The 20,786-nt window shown below is 52.2% G+C and overlaps 1 protein-coding gene across 1 annotated transcript in view; it reads left to right on the forward strand.

The window, feature by feature from the left end:
* The window catches only part of PGBD5 (piggyBac transposable element derived 5), a 96,622-nt gene extending 87,831 nt beyond the window's left edge, over positions 1-8,791 (forward strand). The window contains exons 6-7 of the mRNA XM_070464087.1: positions 5,472-5,577; positions 6,868-8,791. Of these exons, the coding sequence (XP_070320188.1) occupies positions 5,472-5,577; positions 6,868-7,063 (302 nt within the window). The 3' untranslated portion in view covers positions 7,064-8,791. The remainder of the gene's footprint in view (positions 1-5,471; positions 5,578-6,867) is intronic.
* The last annotated feature ends 11,995 nt before the right edge of the window (positions 8,792-20,786 follow it).

Raw genomic sequence — 20,786 nt, forward strand, 5'->3', positions numbered from 1 at the left:
GTTCCTTTTTGCTTTCTGCCATAAGGGTGGTATCATCTGCATATGTGAAGTGAAAGAAGAGAGTGAAACCAGTAAGTCGTGTCCATCTTTTAGCCACCCCATGGACTGTAGCCTACCAGGCTCCTCCATCCGTGGAATTTTCCAAGCAAGAGTACTGGAGTGGGTGGCCATTTCCTTCTCCAGAGGATCTTCCCGACCCAGCAATTGAACCCGAGTCTCCCATATTGCAGGCAGACACTTTACCACCTGACCCACCAGGGAATCTGAGGTTATTGACATTTCTCCTGGCAATCTTGATTCCAGCTTGTGCTTCATCCAACCCGGCATTTTGCATGTTGTACTCTATATAAGTTAAATAAGCAGGGTGACAATATACAGCCTTGATGCACTCCTTTCTTGATTTGGAACCAGTCTGTTGTACATGTCCCATTCTAACTTTTGCTTCTTGACCTGTGTACAGGTTTCACAGGAGGCAGGTAAGATGGTCTGGTATTCCCATCTCTTGAAGAATTTTCCACAGTTTGTTGTGATCCACACAATCAAAGCTTTAGCGTAGTCAGTGAAGCAGAAGTAGATTTTTTTTGAAATTTTTATATGATTCAGCAGAGGTTGGCAGTTTGATCTCTGGTTCCTCTACCTTTTCTAAATCCAGCTTAAACTTCTGGCAGTTCTTGGTTCATGTACTGTTGAAGCCTAGCTTGGAGAACTTTGAGCAGTACTTTCCTGCCGTGTGAAATGAGTGCAATTGTGCAGTAGTTTGAGCATTCTTTGGCTTTACCTTTCTTTGGTATTGAAATGAAAACGGACTTTTTCCAGTCCTGTGACCACTGCTGAGTTTTCCAAATTTGCTGACATATTGAGTGCATCACTTTCACAGCATCATCTTTTACGATTTGAAATAGCTCCACTGGAATTCCATCACCTCTGCTAGCTTTGTTTGTAGTGATGCTTCCTAAGGCCCACTTGACTTCACATTCTAGGATGTCCAGCTCTAGGTGAGTGATTACACCATTGTGATTATCTGGGTTGTGAAGATCATTTTTGTACAGTTCTTCTGTACAAAATACAGTTCTTCTGTGTATTCTTGCCACCTCTTCTTAATATCTTCTGCTTCTGTTAGGTCCATACCATTTCTGTCCTTTATTGAGCCCATCTTTGCATGAAATGTCCCTTGGTATCTCTAATTTTCTTGAAGAGATCTCTAGCCTTTCCCATTCTGTTGTTTTCCTCTATTTTGCATTGATCACTGAGGAAGGCTTTCTTATATGTCCTTGGGAACTCTGCATTCAAATGGGTATATCTTTCCTTTTCTCCCTTATCTTTTGCTTCTCTTCTTTTCTCAGCTGTTTGTAAGACCTCCTCAGACAGCCATTTTGCCTTTTTGCATTTCTTTTTCTTGGGGATGGTTTGATCACCTCTTCTGTACAGTGTTACGAACTTCTGTCCATAGTTCTTCAGGCACTCTGTCTATCAGATCTAATCCCTTGAATATATTTGTCATTTCCACTGTATAATTCATAAGGGATTTGATTTAGGTCATACCTGAATGGTCTAGTGGTTTTCCCTACTTTCTTCAATTTAAGTCTGAATTTGGCAATAAGGAGTTCATTATCTGAGCCACAGTCAGCTCCTGGTCTTGTTTTTGCTGACTGTATAGAGCTTCTCCATCTTTGGCTGCAAAGAATATAATCAGTCTGATTTCGGTGTTGACCATCTGGTGATGTGTATGTGTAGAGTCTTCTCTTGTGTTGTTGGAAGAGGGTGTTTGCTATGACCAGTGCGTTCTCTTGGCAAAACTCTGTTAGCCTTTGCCCTGCTTCATTTTGTACTCCAAGGCCAAACTTGCCTGTTACTCCAGGTATCTCTTGACTTCCTACTTTTGCATTCCAGTCCCCTATAATGAAAAGGACATCTTTTTTTGGTGTTAGTTCTAGAAGGTCTTCATGAAACTGTTCAGCTTCTTCAGCGTTAGTGGTTGGAACATAGACTTGGATTACTGTGATATTGAATGGTTTGCCTTGGAAAAGAATAGAAGTCAATCTATCATTTTTGAGATTGCATCCAAGTACTGTATTTCAGACTCTTGTTGACTATGAGGGCTACTCCATTTCTTCTAAGGGATTCTTGCCCACAGTAGTAGATACAATGGTCCTCTGAATTAAATTCACCCATTTGGGTCCATTTTAGTTCTCTGATTCTTAAAATGTGGATGTTCACTCTTGCCATCTCCTGTTTGACCACTTCCAATTTACCTTTTCTCATGGACCTAACATTCCAGGTTCCTATGCCGTATTGTTCTTTCCAGCATCGGACTTTACTGTCATCATCAGACACACCCCACTGGGCGTTGTCTCCACTTTGGCTCAGCCTCGTCTGTCCTTCCGGAACCATCTTTCTGCTCTTCTCCAGTAGCATATTGGCCACCTGCCAACCTGGGGAGTTCATCTTTCAGTGTCACAGCTTTTTGCCTTTTCATACTGAACATTTTAGGGATTGATTTATTATTCTTTACTCCAGATTCTAAGGGAGAATGAGCCCTCTTTCAGAAAGCATGAGCCCTGTCGTTGTTCAGTTACTCAATTGTGTCCAATTCATTGCAACCCCGTGGACTGCAGCACGCCTTCACCATCTCCTTCACCATCTCCCTGAGCTTGCTCAAACTCAAGTCCATTGAGTCAGTCATGCCGTCCAACCCTCTTGTCCCCTGTCGTCCTCTTCTCCTCCTGCCTTCAGTCTTTCCCACCATCAAGGGTCTTTTCTAATGATTTGGCTCTTCGTATCAGGTGGTCAAAGTATTGGAGCTTCAGCATCAGTCCTTCCAGCGAATGTTCAGGATTGATCTCCTTTAGGATGGACAAGTTGGATTCTCCTTGCAGTCCAAAGGACTCTCTAGAGTCTTCTCCAACACCACAGTTCAAAAGCATCAATTCTTTGGCACTCAGTCTTCAGTGTGAGGGTATGCAGGCTCTTTAAGTTACATGCTGTCGTTTACCCAGGGTCATCCCCATGAAGAACTAAATCCTTTTTGAGTCTTCCATCTCCCTCTTTGCCCTTAGAGTTCATAGTCCATGAAGCTGATGCGGGTGTGGAATGTCTGTATATCAGACATCGGGTCTGTGTGTCAGGTCCTGACTCATTCGTTCAGACTTACAGAAGGGCAGAAAGGATGTCAGCCCAGCCAGAAAAAACCTGGAGGAGGCAGAGAGACAAACCCCTGCAATAGGAAGACAGGTAGTTCTCTCATAGGCCCACGTGAACCTGCAGTGTCACAGAGGTTGATTCTTAGAATATAGATGTGCAGAGGGTCACACCCAGCGACAGACATACAAGGGTGCACGCTGGGAGAACACATCATCCCTGGTTATGACGTCAGCTGAGACGATAAATATCACATAGCCTCTTGTCAGTATTCCCAATGTCTGAAGCTTTCCAGTCCTCAGAAAAGGATATTAATAGGACAGCAGGCTCATCCTTTTCATCTCAAGCAGTATGTGAAATCTAAGGTATCACCAGGGAGGAGGCTGGGCTGGTAATAACCCTGGAGAAATACTCCAAGAGACTGGCAGAAACCTGGATTTTGAAGCCAGTCTCCTATTTCCTGCTGTAATCCTCATTTAAGTTCAACAGTGTGAAGGGATAGGGAGGAGCCTTCTTCCCCTGAGAGGAGGGGAGCAGGCCTCCCACACCTGGGCGAGGGCAGCCGGTGGGGACTGCAGGGCCCTGGCCAGCACCAAGCCCGCATCCCTGGAGAGTGGGCCTAGCACGCAGGGGCCCTGCTGCCTCAGAGCGAGGCGTCCCCTGCCTCTGGGGGGAGAGAAGGGAGGGGATTTTACCAGACAGTCCGACCTGATCACACCCACATGGATCTGGGAAGCCCTAGGGGGCCTCTTTAGTCCCAGAGGAGGCTGTAGTTGAACGTCAGGCAAATTTAAATAGAGCCGGCGATGGGAAGCCTCCCCAGGCCGTGCACCCAGGCCAGGTGTGAGGTGGCGGTGTTTGCTCAGTTGTGTTGGGGTTGGGTGGTGAGCAGAGGCCCCAGGGCAGGTCCCCACAGGAAGGGTGGTGTAGAGAGACCACCCTTCATGGAGGCGGAGAGCCCAGCCTTGGAGGACCACGTGTGCTGCGGCATCCGACAGCAAAATCTATGTAGAGAGGCTCTCTCTGGATCCGGGGCCCAGGAGCCTCTGACCGGGAGGAGGCCCTGGACGGACATCGTGGTCCTTTGAGCTCTTGAGGCTTTAGAAAGCGTGTTGCCTGGGTGCTGACCCAGTGTCCCCACACCTCCAGACCTGGCTTCTCATTCTCTCATAAGATCCTCAGACACTTCATCAGTGTAGAAAGTCAGTATTTGGGGAGCAGGGATGAGAGACAAACTATCCTGGTTTAGGACTGAGTCTTAGCAAATGGACTTGTGTGACTCTTGTCTCCCGCCCGTTCCTCAGTGGGGAGGGGGTGACGAGCCATTTTTGCTTCAACTACTGGAGAAGGGAAGGCTACCCACTCCAGTATTCTGGCCTAGAGAATTCCATGGACTGTATAGTCCATGGGGTTGCAAAGAGTCAGACACGACTGAGCGCCTTTCACTACTACTTTCACTACATATTTAAGCAGTGCTAAAATTGCACAGCCCTGTGAACTAATCCCTGAAAACAGTGGCGCTCTTCTCCATCACATGCTGCTGCAGGGGAGGCTGCTCAGATGAAATGCTGTGTAATGCCCCCCACACTTGACCGTCCTTCCAGCCCGCACATCACCTTTGGGGGTGCAGTGGACAGCCCCCAAGTCAGGGCAGGTCTCGGAAGACAGGCAGCAGGCTGGAGAGGCCTGACTGACCTCTCTCTGCTCCTCGCTCCTGGTTGATGGGATGTTTCACTCTTGCCGTGACTTTGGTCATGGCCCCGGACTCAGTTTCATTTATATTAAGGAGGATACGGTGTTTGAAGGCATGTGAGAGAGTGCGTTTGAGAATCAGTGAAGGGTAAAGGATTCTGTCCACAGGGGAGGCGTGTAGGAGCCAGGGGTCAGGCAGCTCCTGGTTCTTCTGAACCCTGCCTTGAGCAGAGCGGGTGGACCAGCTCCTTGGCCCCGTGATGGCGGTGGCCACCTCCTCGCACCGCTCTCAGACCTGGCGGAAGGAGGGGGTGCCTGGGGAAGGGAGGAGGGGCCGGTGAGTTCTGACCTCAGCTTTGCTCTCCGGGCCCCATCGGCTACAGCCCTACTCCACTCACACCTGCCTTTGCGCCATCGTCTGCCGCGGGCCCCACCCTGGTCTGTGCTGTGGCCCCATGTGCTTCGCTCACCTGACCTTGTTTTCCTCGGCTCCCCTGAAGCTTCAGTGATGTTGCTGACAGGGGTTTTTCCCATCTCCTCCCCTGCTGTCTGTTGTGACAAGCAGGCAGGATGGACAAGCACGTGATCTGAATGGGGGTCTGCAGGGGAGGCTCAGAGGGGACGTCCTGCCTGTCTTGCAGGAGTGATCATCAAGAGGAGGAGTGGGGAGATCCCCTGCCCCCTGGCCGTGGAGGCCTTCGCGGCCCACCTCAGCTACATCTGCAAGTACGACGACAAGTACAGCAAGTAAGTGAGCCGGCGCCGAGAGCAGGGGGCTGCCAGGCGGTCCACTGCCCTTCTCAGAGCTGGCAGGTGAAGACCCTGAGAGAGAAGATCCTGAGCCCGCAGCCTGGCGTCCCCGGGGCCCAGCCACGTGGCCACCCCTGCCTCCCACCGCCTGGCCGCCCGCACTGCAATCCTGTCTGTTCCCCTTCTTCCGCGTCCGCCCTCGGGCCCGACCCCGCCCGCTGTTGTCCCTGAGGCCTTGCCCGGCGTCCCCTCCGCAGACCATGGGGCGTCCCCTCCGCAGACCACGGGGCTCGGCCCTCATGTCACTGGGCGGAGCTGAGGTCACACAGCCGTTTCATGTGTGAGTGTGGGCTCAGGCACGGTGTCATCATGAGTGCACACATGGTGTGGACCACACGCGTGTGCGTGTACGTGTACACGCCCCAGTGCTGTCTCCAGGCAGCTCCCGTGCCCACGTCAGGAGCTGGTGAACCTTGGCCTGTTAACTACTGGGCCTGAACCTCACAATCTAAAACAGGGTGAGACTGACCCAGAGGGCGGTGAGCATCTTCTCAGCCCTCCTTGAGGGTCACTGACATCTCCCCAGGCTGCTTGGTGGGGGGGCAGGGCAGGACCCGAGCCTTCTGGAAAAGCCCGGCTGTAGAGGGCGCCCCAGTCCCTTAGAGTGACCGCACTGTCTTCCTGGAGCGCTGGCCTGCCTGGCGGCTCACTGGCCCTGGTGGTGCTCACAGGGCAAGCTGTGTGATGGAGCAGACATCGCGCTTCAGTGGTGCTGAGGTTGCCGACCCTCCAGCACCCGGCATTTGGGGTGCAGAGACACACACACATGCAGAGGACAACGGCACAGGGGTGGGTCCTGAGGCGAGGCTCCCCGGGGCTCACAGCTGTCCTCCGTCTGGGGGAGGTGGGGTGGTGAAGAGAAGAGCGAGGAGCTGCGGGTGGTCGTGGCAGGAGGGGCTCGGGACACGCTGCGCTCGTGCAGGGAGGCCTGCAGCCCTGCGTCCTCCCAGCTCCAGCCGCACCACACAGGCCTGGCTCCTGGTTTCAGTGGCCCCTGCGGTGACCCGCCTCCTCCCACCTGATCCTTTCCTAGGGACTGTTTTCATCTTGAGTAAAGTTCACGTGCCTGAGCCTCAGTGAGAGCTGCCTCCCCCGTCCCCAGCCTGATTCCCACCCCCACACTCCCGACAGCACCTGCCGAGCCCGACGAGGCCTTTGGGAATCTCTCTTGCTCGGGGCACCTCGGCACCATCTGAGTCAGCCCTTCTTACCCTTCTGTCCTCTTAGGTATTTCATTTCTCATAAACCGAACAAGACCTGGCAACAGGTATTCTGGTTTGCCGTCAGCATCGCGGTCAATAATGCCTACATTCTGTACAAGATGTCGGATGCCTATCACGTGAAGAGGTACAGCCGGGCCCAGTTCGGTGAGAGACTCGTGCAAGAGCTGCTGGGCCTGGAGGAAACCTCCCCAGGCCTCTGATGTCCCGGGCGTGGCCCGGGCTAGGTAAGGACCAGGTCCAGGGAGGGACGGGGGAGCCTGATGTCTGACCTGCCGGCCAGAGACCCGGAGATGCCCTGTGTGTGGCCGCGGTCCAGGCAGGGTGCTCAGGGCCTCTGGAGGGGCCAGGACGGACCTGGTCAGAGGGTGGTGCATCCGGTTTCCACACAGCGAAGAGCACGGCTTCCCTCCGGAGAGTGGCCACCACCTTGGAGTGAGCACCTTGCAGGTGTGGCCCTGAGCCAGACCTTCTGTGCCACCAGCGCAGGGCAGGGCACCCTCACAATCCCCCTGGAGGCCATGGGGAGCCTGTTCAGCACAGGGGACCTGGGAGGGCTGCTTCCATCATGGGCGCCAGGGATGGAATGAGCTGGTGAAGACAAAAGATGTCCACGACGTGGTTCAGGTCATGCAGTGTCTGAAGGCGATGGGAAGGGAGCCAGCTGGGATTGTTTCGGGGTATGTAGGAGCCCAGAGCGTTTTCCAGTGTCTGCCTCAAGTGGGCAGCTCAGAACGGGGCTCATAGCAGAAGAAACACTAGCCTGGCATCGCTGCAAGGCAGTGTTGGCTTGGGGAGTGGGGCCACTCATGTGTGCACGAGGTGCTCCTGCCTGTCCCAGAGGGGCTGGTGTGTGGGGAGAAAGATGGGACAAAATGGCAGTGAAGTGTGACGCTGTTTTTTATTTTTAGATATATCTTCAGGTTATTTTCTTACTGTTGCTCAAGATCTTCTGTAAAAGGAAATGTCCCTCTTCTGTCCTCACCCTCTCACCCCACCCTGCCGTGGCTCCTTGCATGATCACGGGCCTGGGCCTGAACCTGGGCCAGAAAGGGTACTTTGCGTCCATCAGACCATGGGGGCCTGTGGGCCTTGAGCTTTGCACAGATGCCGTCACTGGCAAAATTACTTGTTTTGGAAAATACGCAGCACGGCTGAGACCAGATTGTCTCTGGGTGACCACCCGCTCTCTCCCTCGTGTGATCACTGGGCAGTGCTGGCCGGCCTCACTGCACGCCTCGTGATGGTGTGGCGGGCATTGGCAGACCCACCTGTACAGCGTGGCTGGGTGTGACTCCCAGGGCCTGGGGTCTGCTCACCACCAGCCTGAAAGGCCCACATGATGAGCAGCTGGCAGCAAGGGCTCTACTTACTTCTCAGAACACCTGGGCCTTCTCTGAACCAAGGTTCACGCGTCTCCCTGGGAGACCGCCGCTAGGGTGGTCGGCTGGTCTGGCTGTCCCCACAGATAAGAAACAAGTAATTTCTGAAGTTACGTGATCTCCCTTCAACCCAATTTATGTCGCCCCCTTATTTTTACAAATGCAAACCTACTCTACTCAGGCTTCGGGATGTTCTTCCTTGTCACGCAGTTCATTGCGAGTGTTGCTGGCAGCATGCTCCAGATCGCATCGTATCTGTACCCAGTTCACGGCGGTCACCTCGCCCTGTGGTTTTAATTCCATGCCACGGATTGTAGGCCAAATTTTAAATTGTGTTTCCAAACACCTTTGCCATGTCCTTTAATTGGATTGAAAGCACTTTTACCACATGGAGAAATCTATTTTTAATTTGTGATGCTTTTCTACAAGGTCCACTATTTCTGAGTTTAATGCGTTTCCAACACTTAGGGAGACTCTAATGGAAGCTGATGAATTTTCTTTTCTGTCCAAGTAAGTAAAAGAAAAAATAAAAGTCTATTTAGATGTTGACTCTTTGTTCATATGTGAGTTTGTTTAAAAGGTCAAGGACAAAACTCCAGGCCACTCTTGTGAGTCTTGATTCCTTGTTATGATCCAGTATGTATGATCCCGCCACTCGAGTATCATGAACCAACGAGCAGCTTAGAAGAAAACTCCAGTTGCCCATTGATGGGTAGAAATGCACGTGATGCCCTGTCCTGTGACTGCTCAGTTGTATTGACAGGTGCCTCTGCCATTAAACACATCATGCCTGCCTCCACCACTCTCTGTCCTCTGCTAGGCCATGTGTCATTCTGATTCAACACCAGAGGTGCTGCCGTGACCAATAGTGGGTGACTTCACATCACCAAGAAATTATAGAGTAATCACTCCGTATTAGTGCTCTGGTTTTAAGATGGTGGCCACCTGGCTTCTGATAAATGATTGAGAGACCAGCAGTGTAGCTGGGTTTCTGGTGGAGCCTGTGGCGATAGCACCAGCTCACAGGTTCAGAGGGATTTCTCTTCTTTCTAGGAGGACAAAAGGCCAGGCAGCACTGACTGGGAAAGCCTGCAGGGACCTGGACTCACCCATGATGGGGTGTGGGGTGACTGGTCAGAAGTCCCCAGACCCCATACCTCCCTGGGTCTGAAGGCTGGCAGGCCCACACTGGACATGCTCATTGGGAAGCTGGCCATTGTTCTTGACCAGGAAGGGGCCCAGCCAGAGGTTCTCAGGGCAGAGGCTGGGAGGTAGGTGGCCCCCTGCATTCTGTGGCAGACCAGTCCTGTGGGAGGTCTTTGCTGCAGGGTCTAGAAAGGAAGGGCGGACAGTGAGCTCCCAACCCTGTTGGAAACACAAGCAGGACTTCTCAGCTTCTCCAAAGAACATCTCACTGCTGAATGCAAGGTAACCTGTTGGGCTCCATACATGGTCTCTGGTGTGTCACATGACCTCAGCTGTCTTTGGAAGTCGGTAAGGTAATTCTTGGGCTTCCCTGGTGGCTCAGAGGTGAAAAATCCGCTTGCACTGCAGGAGACTGCCTGCAGTGCAGGAGACTCGGGTTCAATCCCTGAATCGGGAGGATCTCCTGGAGGAGGCAATGGCATCCCACTCCAGTACTCTTGCCTGGAGAATCCCATGGACAGAGGAGCCTGACAGGCTATAGTCCATGGGGTCACAAGAGTCGGACACTACCAAGCAACTGAACCACCAACACCACCAGGCTCATTCTTAGGAGAATCTAATTAGGATGAGTTTCTGTTTGGATTTGGTACCTTCTTTAGCAGGGTCTGTATTTGTGTTTTCTCCCCACATTCTGTGTCCCCCCCAAAGCCTCAATTTTGAACAGTATTTTACTTTGGTCATTGGGACATTACATGAGTATTTCAAAACTCAGGTGAGTGACATAGAAACTTGGCATCTGGACCATTCTGGGCAAAGATATCCAGTTTATTGACTGCATTAGACAAGACCTGGCCGCCAAAAACAGATTCACTCTGCAGCTGTGGCCGAGAAAAGATTGCAGATGGACAGGGAGGACCTGGGTGCGTGGCTGGCACCGCCGTCACCCTGAGGAACCCTCCTTCAGCATCGGCATTGAGAGGGCCCCTGATGAGGGGGTGAGGCAGGCTCGCCACCGCCAGGCAGAGACGCCCCTCCAGCTGTGGTGAAGGGAAAAGGCACCCCCCACAGCAGGCCCTGAGGTGGGGGAGAACAGCTCAGTGACAGGCTGAGGGGAGGGGGTAGGAAGGGTTCACCGACCTGTGCCCCAGTTCTTCACCCAGGCGCCCCATGGGGTGGGCCTGGACACCTGCGTCCCCAGCTTGCAGGTAGGCATTGGCAAGGGGGACATTTTACTGCTTGCCCAGGTGAGCGGGTGGGCCTGATGCTGAGACCGTGGTCTAAACCGCTGCACAGACTGCTCCCCGGGTTCACCAGCCGGGCTGGTGGCTTTAGCCCCAGTTTATGTAATGCCTTTATAGGGCATTTTCTCCTGTCTGAGGCTTTATAGACAGGTGAGAGCAAACGTCTCTTCTGATCTGAAATATTGCAGATGCTCAAGGTGCACACCCTCCCTACATCATTCTCTCAGGTGCGTTCCTTTCTTGCCCTGGATCCAGGCGGGAGTTTTTGGCTGAAGGCCTGATGCAGCCCAGGTTGACCTGGTGGTGAGCTGAGGTCTGGGCAGTGGTCGGCCGGAAAAGGGCCCTTGGCTGCAGCCAGTCCTGTGCTGAGCCAGCTGCCCTCTAACCAGGTGGCACAAGGGGAGGTGAAGGGGAGGGGGTGACCCTGGAGCCTCTGCCCAGGTGCCTGCCAGCCGTCCTGTGGGCCAGGGGCTGGGGTGGAGGGCAGGTCTGCAGAGCGTCATGATCCCTCTCCCCAGGTGCCTGCCAGCCGTCGTGTGGGCCAGGGGCTGGGGTGGAGGGCAGGTCTGCAGAGCGTCATGATCCCTCTCCCCAGGTGCTGGCTGCCCACTCGCCTGCTTGTGTCTGTGTCTCGTCCTGTCCCCACGATGGGCAAAGGCTCATCAGCAGTCTTGGGTGTAGAAAGCCAAGGGCTCCAGAGGGAAAGGGAACACAGGAAAGGAAACAGAGTTCCCAGAAGTGCCTCAGCCCTGCCCGAGGGGCTCCCCAGCCCACTCTGGAAGGGAGCTGTGCGGAATGTGGTTCTGTACCCTTGACTGTCGCCCTAGACACCTGTCTTTATTAGGAGGAGAGCTGAGACTCCATTACCTAAGCCTTTCTTCCATGTGGCGCCTCTGTGTGGCTCATTTTTAAAAGGATTTTTAAAGCTCCTTTCTGAGTCTGTCCTTCTCTCCCATTAAGAAGTACAGGAGGGTATCAGTAGCAGGTGGCACTTGGAGCGTTGCTCGAGGACGTGAGCAGGAAGTGAAGATGGGTCCCATGTGTTGGGCCTGGGTCTTTCCCCCTGCCCAGAGCACACCCCTTTTCTCCACTGTCCTGGCCCTCCCGGCTGTGGCCAGTGCTGGAGACGCCGGTGGGAGTGAAGAGCATTCCTGCACCTGCGCACAGCCATGATGGGTCTCCTGAAAGGAGAGGAGACGCTTGGCTGTGTCTCTTCTGCTTCATCAGCTACTGTGCTGCAGATGTAGGACTTTTTCCTACCTTACTTGGAAGCTTGCCCTTTTGGGTCCATATTTGGAGATGAAGGCTGAGGTGGAGGAGAGGCCCCTGAACTCGGGACTGTGAGGGGAAGGAGGAGATGGGGTGGGCGCTGGGCTCGTGTGCAGGTGTGAGGGCTTCGGTGTCATCAGGTGGAGCGTGCCACGGCAGAGGGTGAAGGGTGACTGGAGCACACCTGAGACACCGCGTCTCCAGATGGAGGACAAGGTGGAGAACCTCCCCGCTCGAGCTCTCTCTTTAATCTGTTGTTCATGAGACACTGCATCTCCAGCTGGAGGACCACGAGGTGGAGCACCTCCCCGCTCAAGCTCTCTCTTTAATCTGCTGTTCATTCTTTTACACACTCCTCGGACACAGCTATATCAGAGCCAAACTGTGACCCACAGTAATGAGGACTACAGCCAGGCCTGGCTCTCGGCTCTGCCAGCGCCTCCATGTACTCCTCAGGACTGCCTGTGAGCCGGGACCGTCACTGCCCCTTCTCCTTGAGTGGGGAAAGTGATGCTTCATTCCCGTGGGGACTCCAGGGGGTGGACCTCAGTCACTCCCATCACCGCCCCCACTGTGGGCGGCTCACTCTTCCGGCAGGGACGGTGCCAAGAGCCACACACCCAGCTAGCAAACCGCGTGATCTGGGTGCACACGTGTGGGCTCCACCCAAAGGGGGTCTCCATGAGGGGCAAGCCCCAAGTGGTGGGGGTGCTGTCAGCACTGCTGCTGGGGCACAGTCCACCCCCTCCAAATCGTGTGGCACTTCGCCTGCCCGCACATCCCCAGAGAGATGGGATCTGAGCCTCAGGGGGCTGGGACGGGACTGCCTCTGACCAGGACCAGCTGGTTTCCATGTAACTGTCTTTGGAGACCATGGCAGCATGTAGAGCAACAGAGCAGGAAGTGGTCTCAGCGACTCGAGAGGCTCAGGGGAAGTTTCCCGTCTCACCCTTACTCATATTCCGTTGTGACACCTCCTTTCACTCCCCCAGAAGCTTGTAGCTGGTTCTGTTTTCCCCCTGGGAAGTGTGCCCACCTCTTTCCCCATCTCCCTCCACTAAGAGACGGCTGCAGCTCAGGCAACAGTGAGTGGTGGAAAAAATAATTAATTGGACAGATGATACTTAAGCTTTTTAATTAGCTCTTCCCCTAGACTTAGCTGTTAAAAAAAAATACATCTAGCTTCACAGTTGGGAACTTGCTGTACGTAGTACACAGAAGGAGCGGATGAGGCTTCTGTGATTTTAGTAGGTTTAAAAAGATGGACTCAAAGCAGTTGTATACATTTTTAGGTGTAAATTTTAGAACTGAAGTTGTGGGATTTTTGATTGAGGTATCTTGGGGTAATTTTCATCCATTTCAGTGTAATGGCCCAGTATGATGTGATCCTTGTTGATACTTATCGCTGCTTATCCATAGAAGTACAGTGTCCAAAGGGGACGGATGCTCTGCCAGCTTCAGTACCACGGAAGCCACTTGTCCAGTCCCGGCCCCTCCCTACAGCAGGAGGCATCGACCAGTCAGGGGCCTAGGAGGCAAGGACAGTGGGTCCACATAGAAAGCAGATGACAGAAGGGGCAGCTGGGGAGACGGGGTAGTGAGTGTGGCCCCGCGCTGGCCCGAGGCAGGGGCGGGGCGGGGGTCTCTGGTCCTCCTCCCCCTGCTGGGCACGGCGCACGTCACCTGCAGGCGCCTTGCCTCAGGGGAGGGTGTGTCCAGCCCCAGAGAGAGCTGCCCAGAGTGGACACAGGACACCTTCATACGCAGGGGGCACTGCCTACTGCTAACCATCTTGATGGGCAGGGGGCAGCGTTGGGCAGGACACTCTTCTTGCAGCTCTGATCTTGACTAAGGAAGAGCAGAAAATGGCTGGGGATCAAGGCCCCTGCCCCAGGGCCTGGCCCCTGGCAGGTGCTGTAACCAGAACCAAGACGCTGGGTCCAGAGGAGGGCTTACCCTCCCCCCAGCCCCTTGCTCTTCCTTGTGATGGTGCCCACTTCCACGAGTTTGTGACAGGGACATCTGTGTCAAAGAACCTGGAAAGATTGCTGTTTGACATTTTGTTGGTGTTGTTGCCACCATTAACATTATCTTGTGTTTTTTCAGTTAAGAATCTTTAGGAGAAAGTTTTTAATCTTCCTGGAAACTGCAGGCATAGCCCTTGGTTGACATCACACAACTTCTCCATCCCTTTTGTGACAGTAAAGCAGACTCTTTTGATTATTTTAAACATCAAGATTTTGATTTTACACAAAGCACACTTGCAACACCTTTTTTTTACAAATGAAACGAGCTAATTCTGAGTTCTAAAATATTAAGTATGACCCCCTAAATTATTATTTAATTCAGATATCTAATCATGTGTTTTTTATTTCTTCAACAAAGTGATTACACTCAGCAGCTTTGAAATATAATAAGATACATTGCATTTGCTTCTCTCTGGTGCTTTCTTTTTGGGGGAGGGCTGCTGCAGAAGGGAGCGGATGGTAGAACAAAGGAAATCAGGGACTGCATGTGGGATCTGTTGCCAGAAGTAAATAATAGCAGAGGTTAGGCAGAGCCTGGGGGACCACCCCAGGGATTCTCCTGAAGGTGAAGAGGGATGGCAGATAAGGGGACCCGGGGGGCCCCAAGCACATTCTACCACCTGAGCCTTCTCAACCGCTGCTGTTCCTGGGTGAGTCAGAGACTCCTGGGGTCCTCCTTTCTCTCTCCTCCCATCTTTTGCCTGTGGGGGGCACAGGAGCCTCCACTATCAGAGGTTGAACTCTGCAGCCTGCAGGGTCTACTGCTGCCATCCGCACTGCCCTGTCCTCCCCTTCCTCGGAAGGTTCTGGAATCAGGCATACAACTGGGATGAGCATTTACTGCCAGAGGGCAGGTCCCTGGGAGCAAAGTGAGAGATGGGAGAAAAAGTGCCCACAAGTGGAGCAGGCACGTGTGGGGCATCAGCAGAGCAAACTTTGGCTTGGGTGTAATCTAGGACGCCAAGGAGTGGGATTGTTTTCATTAACATAGAAAATCTTTACATTATGAGGCATTGGATGCCACTTTCCAGGGTTCTTTTTATACTTCATTAGAGGAGGATAAAAGATTTTGAGGAGCATGTGTTTAACCTCAATAACCTAAAATAAGAATGAAAACTTTTTACAGCACATTGTGGCAATATTTTAAGTTCTTTCATAAGCCAAAGCTAACTTTTAAACACAACTTTAAAGTTTCCATGATATCTTTGCTTGCCACATCTTTTGTTAAGTGTTGGACTTACCTTTGCTAAATTGTTTTGTTGACCTCTCATGATCATTTTTTATTATCAGTGACTTACCACCCCCATCAACTTTATATCTTCGTTCCAATTTTCCTTTCTACATCACTGCCTCTGTATGCATCTCCTCTCCTTTTTCTTCCCCTCATTTTATCTCTCTACCTCCCTCTCCACATTCTTTTGGTGAGCCCTGGAATCGCTCCCTGCCTGTCCTCTCCAGATTCAGAGGGGCCGGTCTTGTCTCTCCCTCTATCACCACACCGTAGGAATCATTGCGATTCAATAGTAGAAGGGGTGGGAGATGTGAACATTTGTATTGAAGACCTTTTGAGGGTAGAGACACCCCAGAAAGAGGTTTGGCTTCAACACAGAGGAAACAAAAAACCCTTTATAGTTGAGAATGGATATCAGGATTTAATTGACTAATCCTAGGGGCCCCGCCTTACATGCCATATTTCCTGAACTTTCATCATGTCCCCTGGTAGCATGGCTCTCTTTGAGGTTCAGAGGAATACTTGGAAAGTCAAACAGCCACTGTCTGATTTGAGAGATAGGACAGCAGAGGGAAAGTGAACTAAAAGTCATTCATTAAATAAACTTTTATTGAGCTCTTCTGAACCATTAGACACTGGGGATGTGAGCAAGGACAGCCTTTCCCATCAGGGACTGTCAAGCTATGGGAGAGACACACAGAGATCTCCTGTGACCAGAGTAATATAGTATGTTAAAAAAAAAGAAGAAGAAACAATGACCATGTTTTCTCACTCACAAATAGGGCAGAATGTTTTTGAAGGAATGTTAATGGGGGATCACAGAGAGGTCAGGTGTGGATACGACTTCAAAAAATGAACCGGCTTGCTGCTTGAAACAAACCTGTGTCACATGGGCCCATCTTGGGCCAAAGGCTCTGGGATTTGCCACAGGGAGAGTCTTGGGGTCAACAGGTAAAAGCCCAACAGTTCTGCCTCTGTTTAACCACCCTGACACTGCGGGGCAGGTGGAATGCATCCATGTTCAAGTTTATGCTCCAAGGAGAGACAGTCCATCTGGAGGACGTAGCTGCTCCTGAGAAAGCCAGGCAACTCGACACCGGGTCTCCTCTGGACAGATCCTGTCTGGGGGCAGCAGCTGGCCCACCAACACGGGCCCCCTGCCTCCCCATCCCAGGAACTGGAAAAATGTTGGGTGATATCTTCCCTCCATCAAGCCAGATGGTAGCAGTGGCTTTCTATCCAGTCACTGTCCACCAAGTCAGAGTGTCTACAGACCAAGAGTAAACAACCCCACAAATGGAAACTCACTGCCAGCCAGATAAGTGTATTCATGAGGATAACAGAAGGAAATATTTAAAAACCCAGAAAGACTGTTGTCCTGCTGCAGACTGTATAAGCGCTGGGAAGGGTAGGCGGCTTTGTCTGTTTTCAAGAGTGTTAGAATGAAAAAGAACGACGCGGCCCTCCCACAGTCTGCCCACCTCTCTTGAGCCTCTCCATGTCCGACCAGCAGAGGGCAGCAGAGGACGCCGCGTGCGCTTCCGCCGCCTCGGCGCACTGGCTCACCGAGCTGCGGGCCCAGTGGACGCCGCAGCAAGAGACACACAAGGTCTCCGCTGATCCAGCGCTAGGAGAGAGAGCAATAAGCAAGTCACACCCACAGATGACTTCCTGGGGGCAGGGATGGGAAGGAACTCGGGACAGAATTCCACACTTATTCCCCCTGCAAACGTGTGCCAGGTGCTTACCAGGCCCAGGCCCTTGTGGAGGCAGGTGAGATGATAAACACTCCTGCCGTCCTGAAGTCGGGGGAGAGGGCTGGACCCAGTAAACCACAAAGTGCTTGTACAGTGTTTGCACAGATGCTTAGTTCTACAGACAACAGGGCAGTTGGGGTTTGATGGGTGCTGAGGCCAGGCTGAGGGGGTCTGTTTGGAGCAGGTCCCAGGGGATGGTCGGCGCAGCAGCTCCAGGGGCCCCGCCAGCCCACCCTCTGCCAGACTGTGCTGAGGTCACGGGGGCGGCTGCGCCCGCGCCCTTCGCGAAGAGCAGGGGCCTTGGGCGGAACAGGCTGTGGCGGAGGGGACGGGGCCCAGAGAGGAGGCCCGCCCAGCAGGACAGGGAAGGTGCCCTCTGGGGAGATGAGGGCGTTGGAGCAGACCCAGCAGAGCGGTTGGCGGAGGGCTACCAGGCCTCGGAGGGCAGATGGCGAGTGGTTCCTGGCAGCGGGGAAAGAGGGCGGCGCTGAGACGGAAGGTGGGGCGGGAGACGGAAGCAGCGCCGTGGGGCCCTCGCAGACAAGCTGCCGCGGTCCAGCAGGTGGTCTCAGCCTCCAGAACCCTCCCCTCCTCTGGGATCCCCCCAGGGACCAAGGCAAGGCTTGACTTCTGACTGCGACTTCTGAGGATGTGAAAATGAGACTCCTCCTGCGTTCATCTTGGCCACAGCCCCAAGAGGCCAAGGACAGTGAAGCATCCTGACCCCAGCACCCTTTGGAAGTTTCCAGAGGGCTGCCCAGAGTTCATTGTGTGTCCCCTGTGTGTCCCTGCAGCCTCGGCGGGGCAGCCTGCAGCATCTCAGGAAGCCTCTCCCCGCCGCAGTGGCCATGCTGGAGCAGGATCAGAAGACACGATGCTGCGGGGCCTGGCTGTCCGGGCCAGAGAGACCTGACCACAGCGTGGCTCTGGGGAAGTGAGAAGGAAGGCGTTTCCTGTGAACCCTGGATCCTGCCGGGGGGCCCTGGGGGTCGTGTGCAGGGTGCTCCATGGCGGCGGCCTCTGAGGCTGCGGGGCTGCAGGCTGGGCACAGGCTCTGAGTGTGCCCAATGCCTCTGTGGGCCTCGGTCTCTGGGAACAAAGGATCTGCCTGACTTCTTTACGGAGACCACCATGATGACATCAGGGTGTGACACATGGGCACCTCTGGCCCTATTAATGACCCTGGGCTCGGTCGGTGGAGGGACGATTGCAGTAACAGTGGAGGTCAGCCTTGTCCCAGGCCTCCTGCTCACAGGCCTGAGGCCTGGAATGCGCCAGCCTCCCTGGAAGCAGAAGGCCAGGTAAACGATGGAACAGTAGGGTGTGTTCCAGGAAGAGGTCCATCTTTCTAGTGTGAAAAGTGAGACCCCCTAAAAGATGAGATCCCAGCCATGCGGGATTCCATGTTCGCTCTTTTTCCAAGTCGTGCACCCCACCTCCAAGCAGCAGCAGAACCCAGTGTAGAGAGACAGTCCAGCTCCAAGTGGGGTGAAGGGAACCAAAGGATTACACGTCCAAGGGATGTGGGGAGGGGGATGACATCCAGGGGCAGAGCCCCTGTACCAGGGGATCCCTGTCTTAGGAGCAGAACAGGTTTGGGAACCCAGTCCGGAGTGCCCCACCCCCAGCTCTACAGGGGATCCTTTCTTCTAAATCTCTATGTTTCACCAGACAGCCCTGCTTGTGGAGTACCCCCTTCCTTTTAGTAACAAGGAACACTTGCTACTAAAAGATTCACTTGTGTGCACATCTCAGGGCACAAGAGAAGGTGCTCAAAACATGGAGATGGATAGAGGATGCCCAGGCGGCCCAAAGCCAACTGTGGATGTGCAGGTGCTTTCAGAAGAGGGACTGCCTCCAAAAGGCTTTCACTCGGTGTTAGGACTGAGTTCTCCCCAGCTACCCCCAGAGTGCACAGTAGAAAACAGGAGGCTCCACCATTGTGCATCTCACAGATGCCCGAGGGCTCCAGTTTCTCCACATCTTTGACAACACTTGCTGTCTTTGTCTTTTTCATAGTAATGATTCTAACAGGTATGAGGTCTCATTGTGGTTTTAATTTCCATTTTGCTGATGATTGCAATGTTAGCTTCCTCCCCTTACACTTCCCCCCATGAATGAACGAAGGAAAGATGCTCAGTCAGTCTGACGCTTTGCAACCCCATGGCCTGTCCATGGAATTCTCCAGGCAAGAATACTGGGGTGGGTTGCTATTCCCTTCTCCAGGTGATCTTCCTGACCCAGGGATCAAACTCAGGAATCCTGCATTGCAACCTGATTCTTTACCATCTGAGCCACAGTCACCCCGTACCTGTTGGCTATTTGTATGTCTTCTTTGGAGAAATTAAAAATAGAACTACCACATGATCCAGCAATTCTACTTCTGGGTATTTATCCAAATGAACTGAAATGAAGATCTTGAAATGACATTAACACTCCCATGATGATTGTAGCACTGTTCACAACAGCCAAGATGTGGAAACAGCCTAATGTCCCCTGACAGATGATTGGATAAAGACAATGTGGACTATGCATTGTTGATGAAAAATGAATCAATGGCTAATCTAAGAAAGAAATGGAGATTTTTATTCAAACCAATATGAGGATTATAACTCAGGAGATGGTCTTTCAGAGAGCTCTGAGGACTGTTCCCCCTGTTAGAGGGAAACACAGTTGTACACATTTTTGAGACAAAGGATCACATCTACATGGTAACATATGGACAGTTGACATAGTCCAACCAGGTGAGTGCAGGTCACCTTACAGGATTGATGATCTCCTGAAGACTGACCCTGATGGTGCCAAGAGGAAATTGCTTTTTCTTGGCAAGCAGGCTTCTAAAGGATGTGGTTAATGAATAATGCAGATGCACCATTCACGCTAAACAGGGTGGGGGCCCAGTCAGGGAGAGTGAGAATTTTATGCTTAAATTTTTTCTTGTCCTGCTTTCAAAATAATTTTTGTTTCATCAACATAAGATGGAATGTTACTGTTAGAAAAGAAGGATATTCTGCAACAGTGCAAATGTGGCTGAACTTTGAGGACCTTATGGTTAGTGGAAAAGGTCAGTTTTCATTCCAATCCCAAAGAAGGGCAATGCCAAAGAATGTTCAAACTACTGTACAATTGTGCTCATTTCACATGCTAGCAAGGTAATGCTCAAAATCCTTCAAGCTAGGCTTCAACAGTACATGAACTGAGAACTTCCAGATGTACAAGCTGGGTTTAGAAAAGGCAGAGGAACCAGAGATCAAATTGCCAACATCCACTGGATCATAGAAAAAGCAAGGGAATTCCAGAAAAACACCTACTTTTGCTTTATTGACTATGCCATAGCTTTTGATTGTGTGGATCACAACAAAATGGGAAATTCTTAAAGAGATAGGAATATCAGACCACCTGACCTGCCTCTTGAGAAACCTATATGCAGATCAGGAAGCAACAGTTAGAACTGGACATGGAACAACAGACTGGTTCCAAATAGGAAAAGGAGTACGTCAAGGCTGTATATTGTCACCGTGCTTATTTAACTTATATACAGAGTACATCATGAGAAATGCTGGCCTGGATGAAGCACAAGCTGGAATCAAGATTGCCAGGAGAAATATCAACAACCTGAAATATGCAGATGATACCACCCTTTTGGCAGAGAGAGAAGAACTAAAGAGCCTCTTGATGAAAGTGAAAGAGGAGAGTGAAAAAGCTGGCTTAAAACTCAACATTCAAAAAACTAAGATCATGGCATCTGGTCCCATCACTTCATGGCAAATAGAAGGGGGAAAAGTGGAAGCAGTGACAGATTTTCTTTTCTTGGGCTCCAAAATCACTGCAGATGGTGACTGCAGCCATGAAATTAAAAGATGCTTGCTCCTT

The sequence above is a fragment of the Odocoileus virginianus genome, unplaced genomic scaffold, assembly GCF_023699985.2.
Source record: "Odocoileus virginianus isolate 20LAN1187 ecotype Illinois unplaced genomic scaffold, Ovbor_1.2 Unplaced_Contig_14, whole genome shotgun sequence".
NCBI classification, from domain to species: Eukaryota; Metazoa; Chordata; class Mammalia; order Artiodactyla; family Cervidae; genus Odocoileus; species Odocoileus virginianus.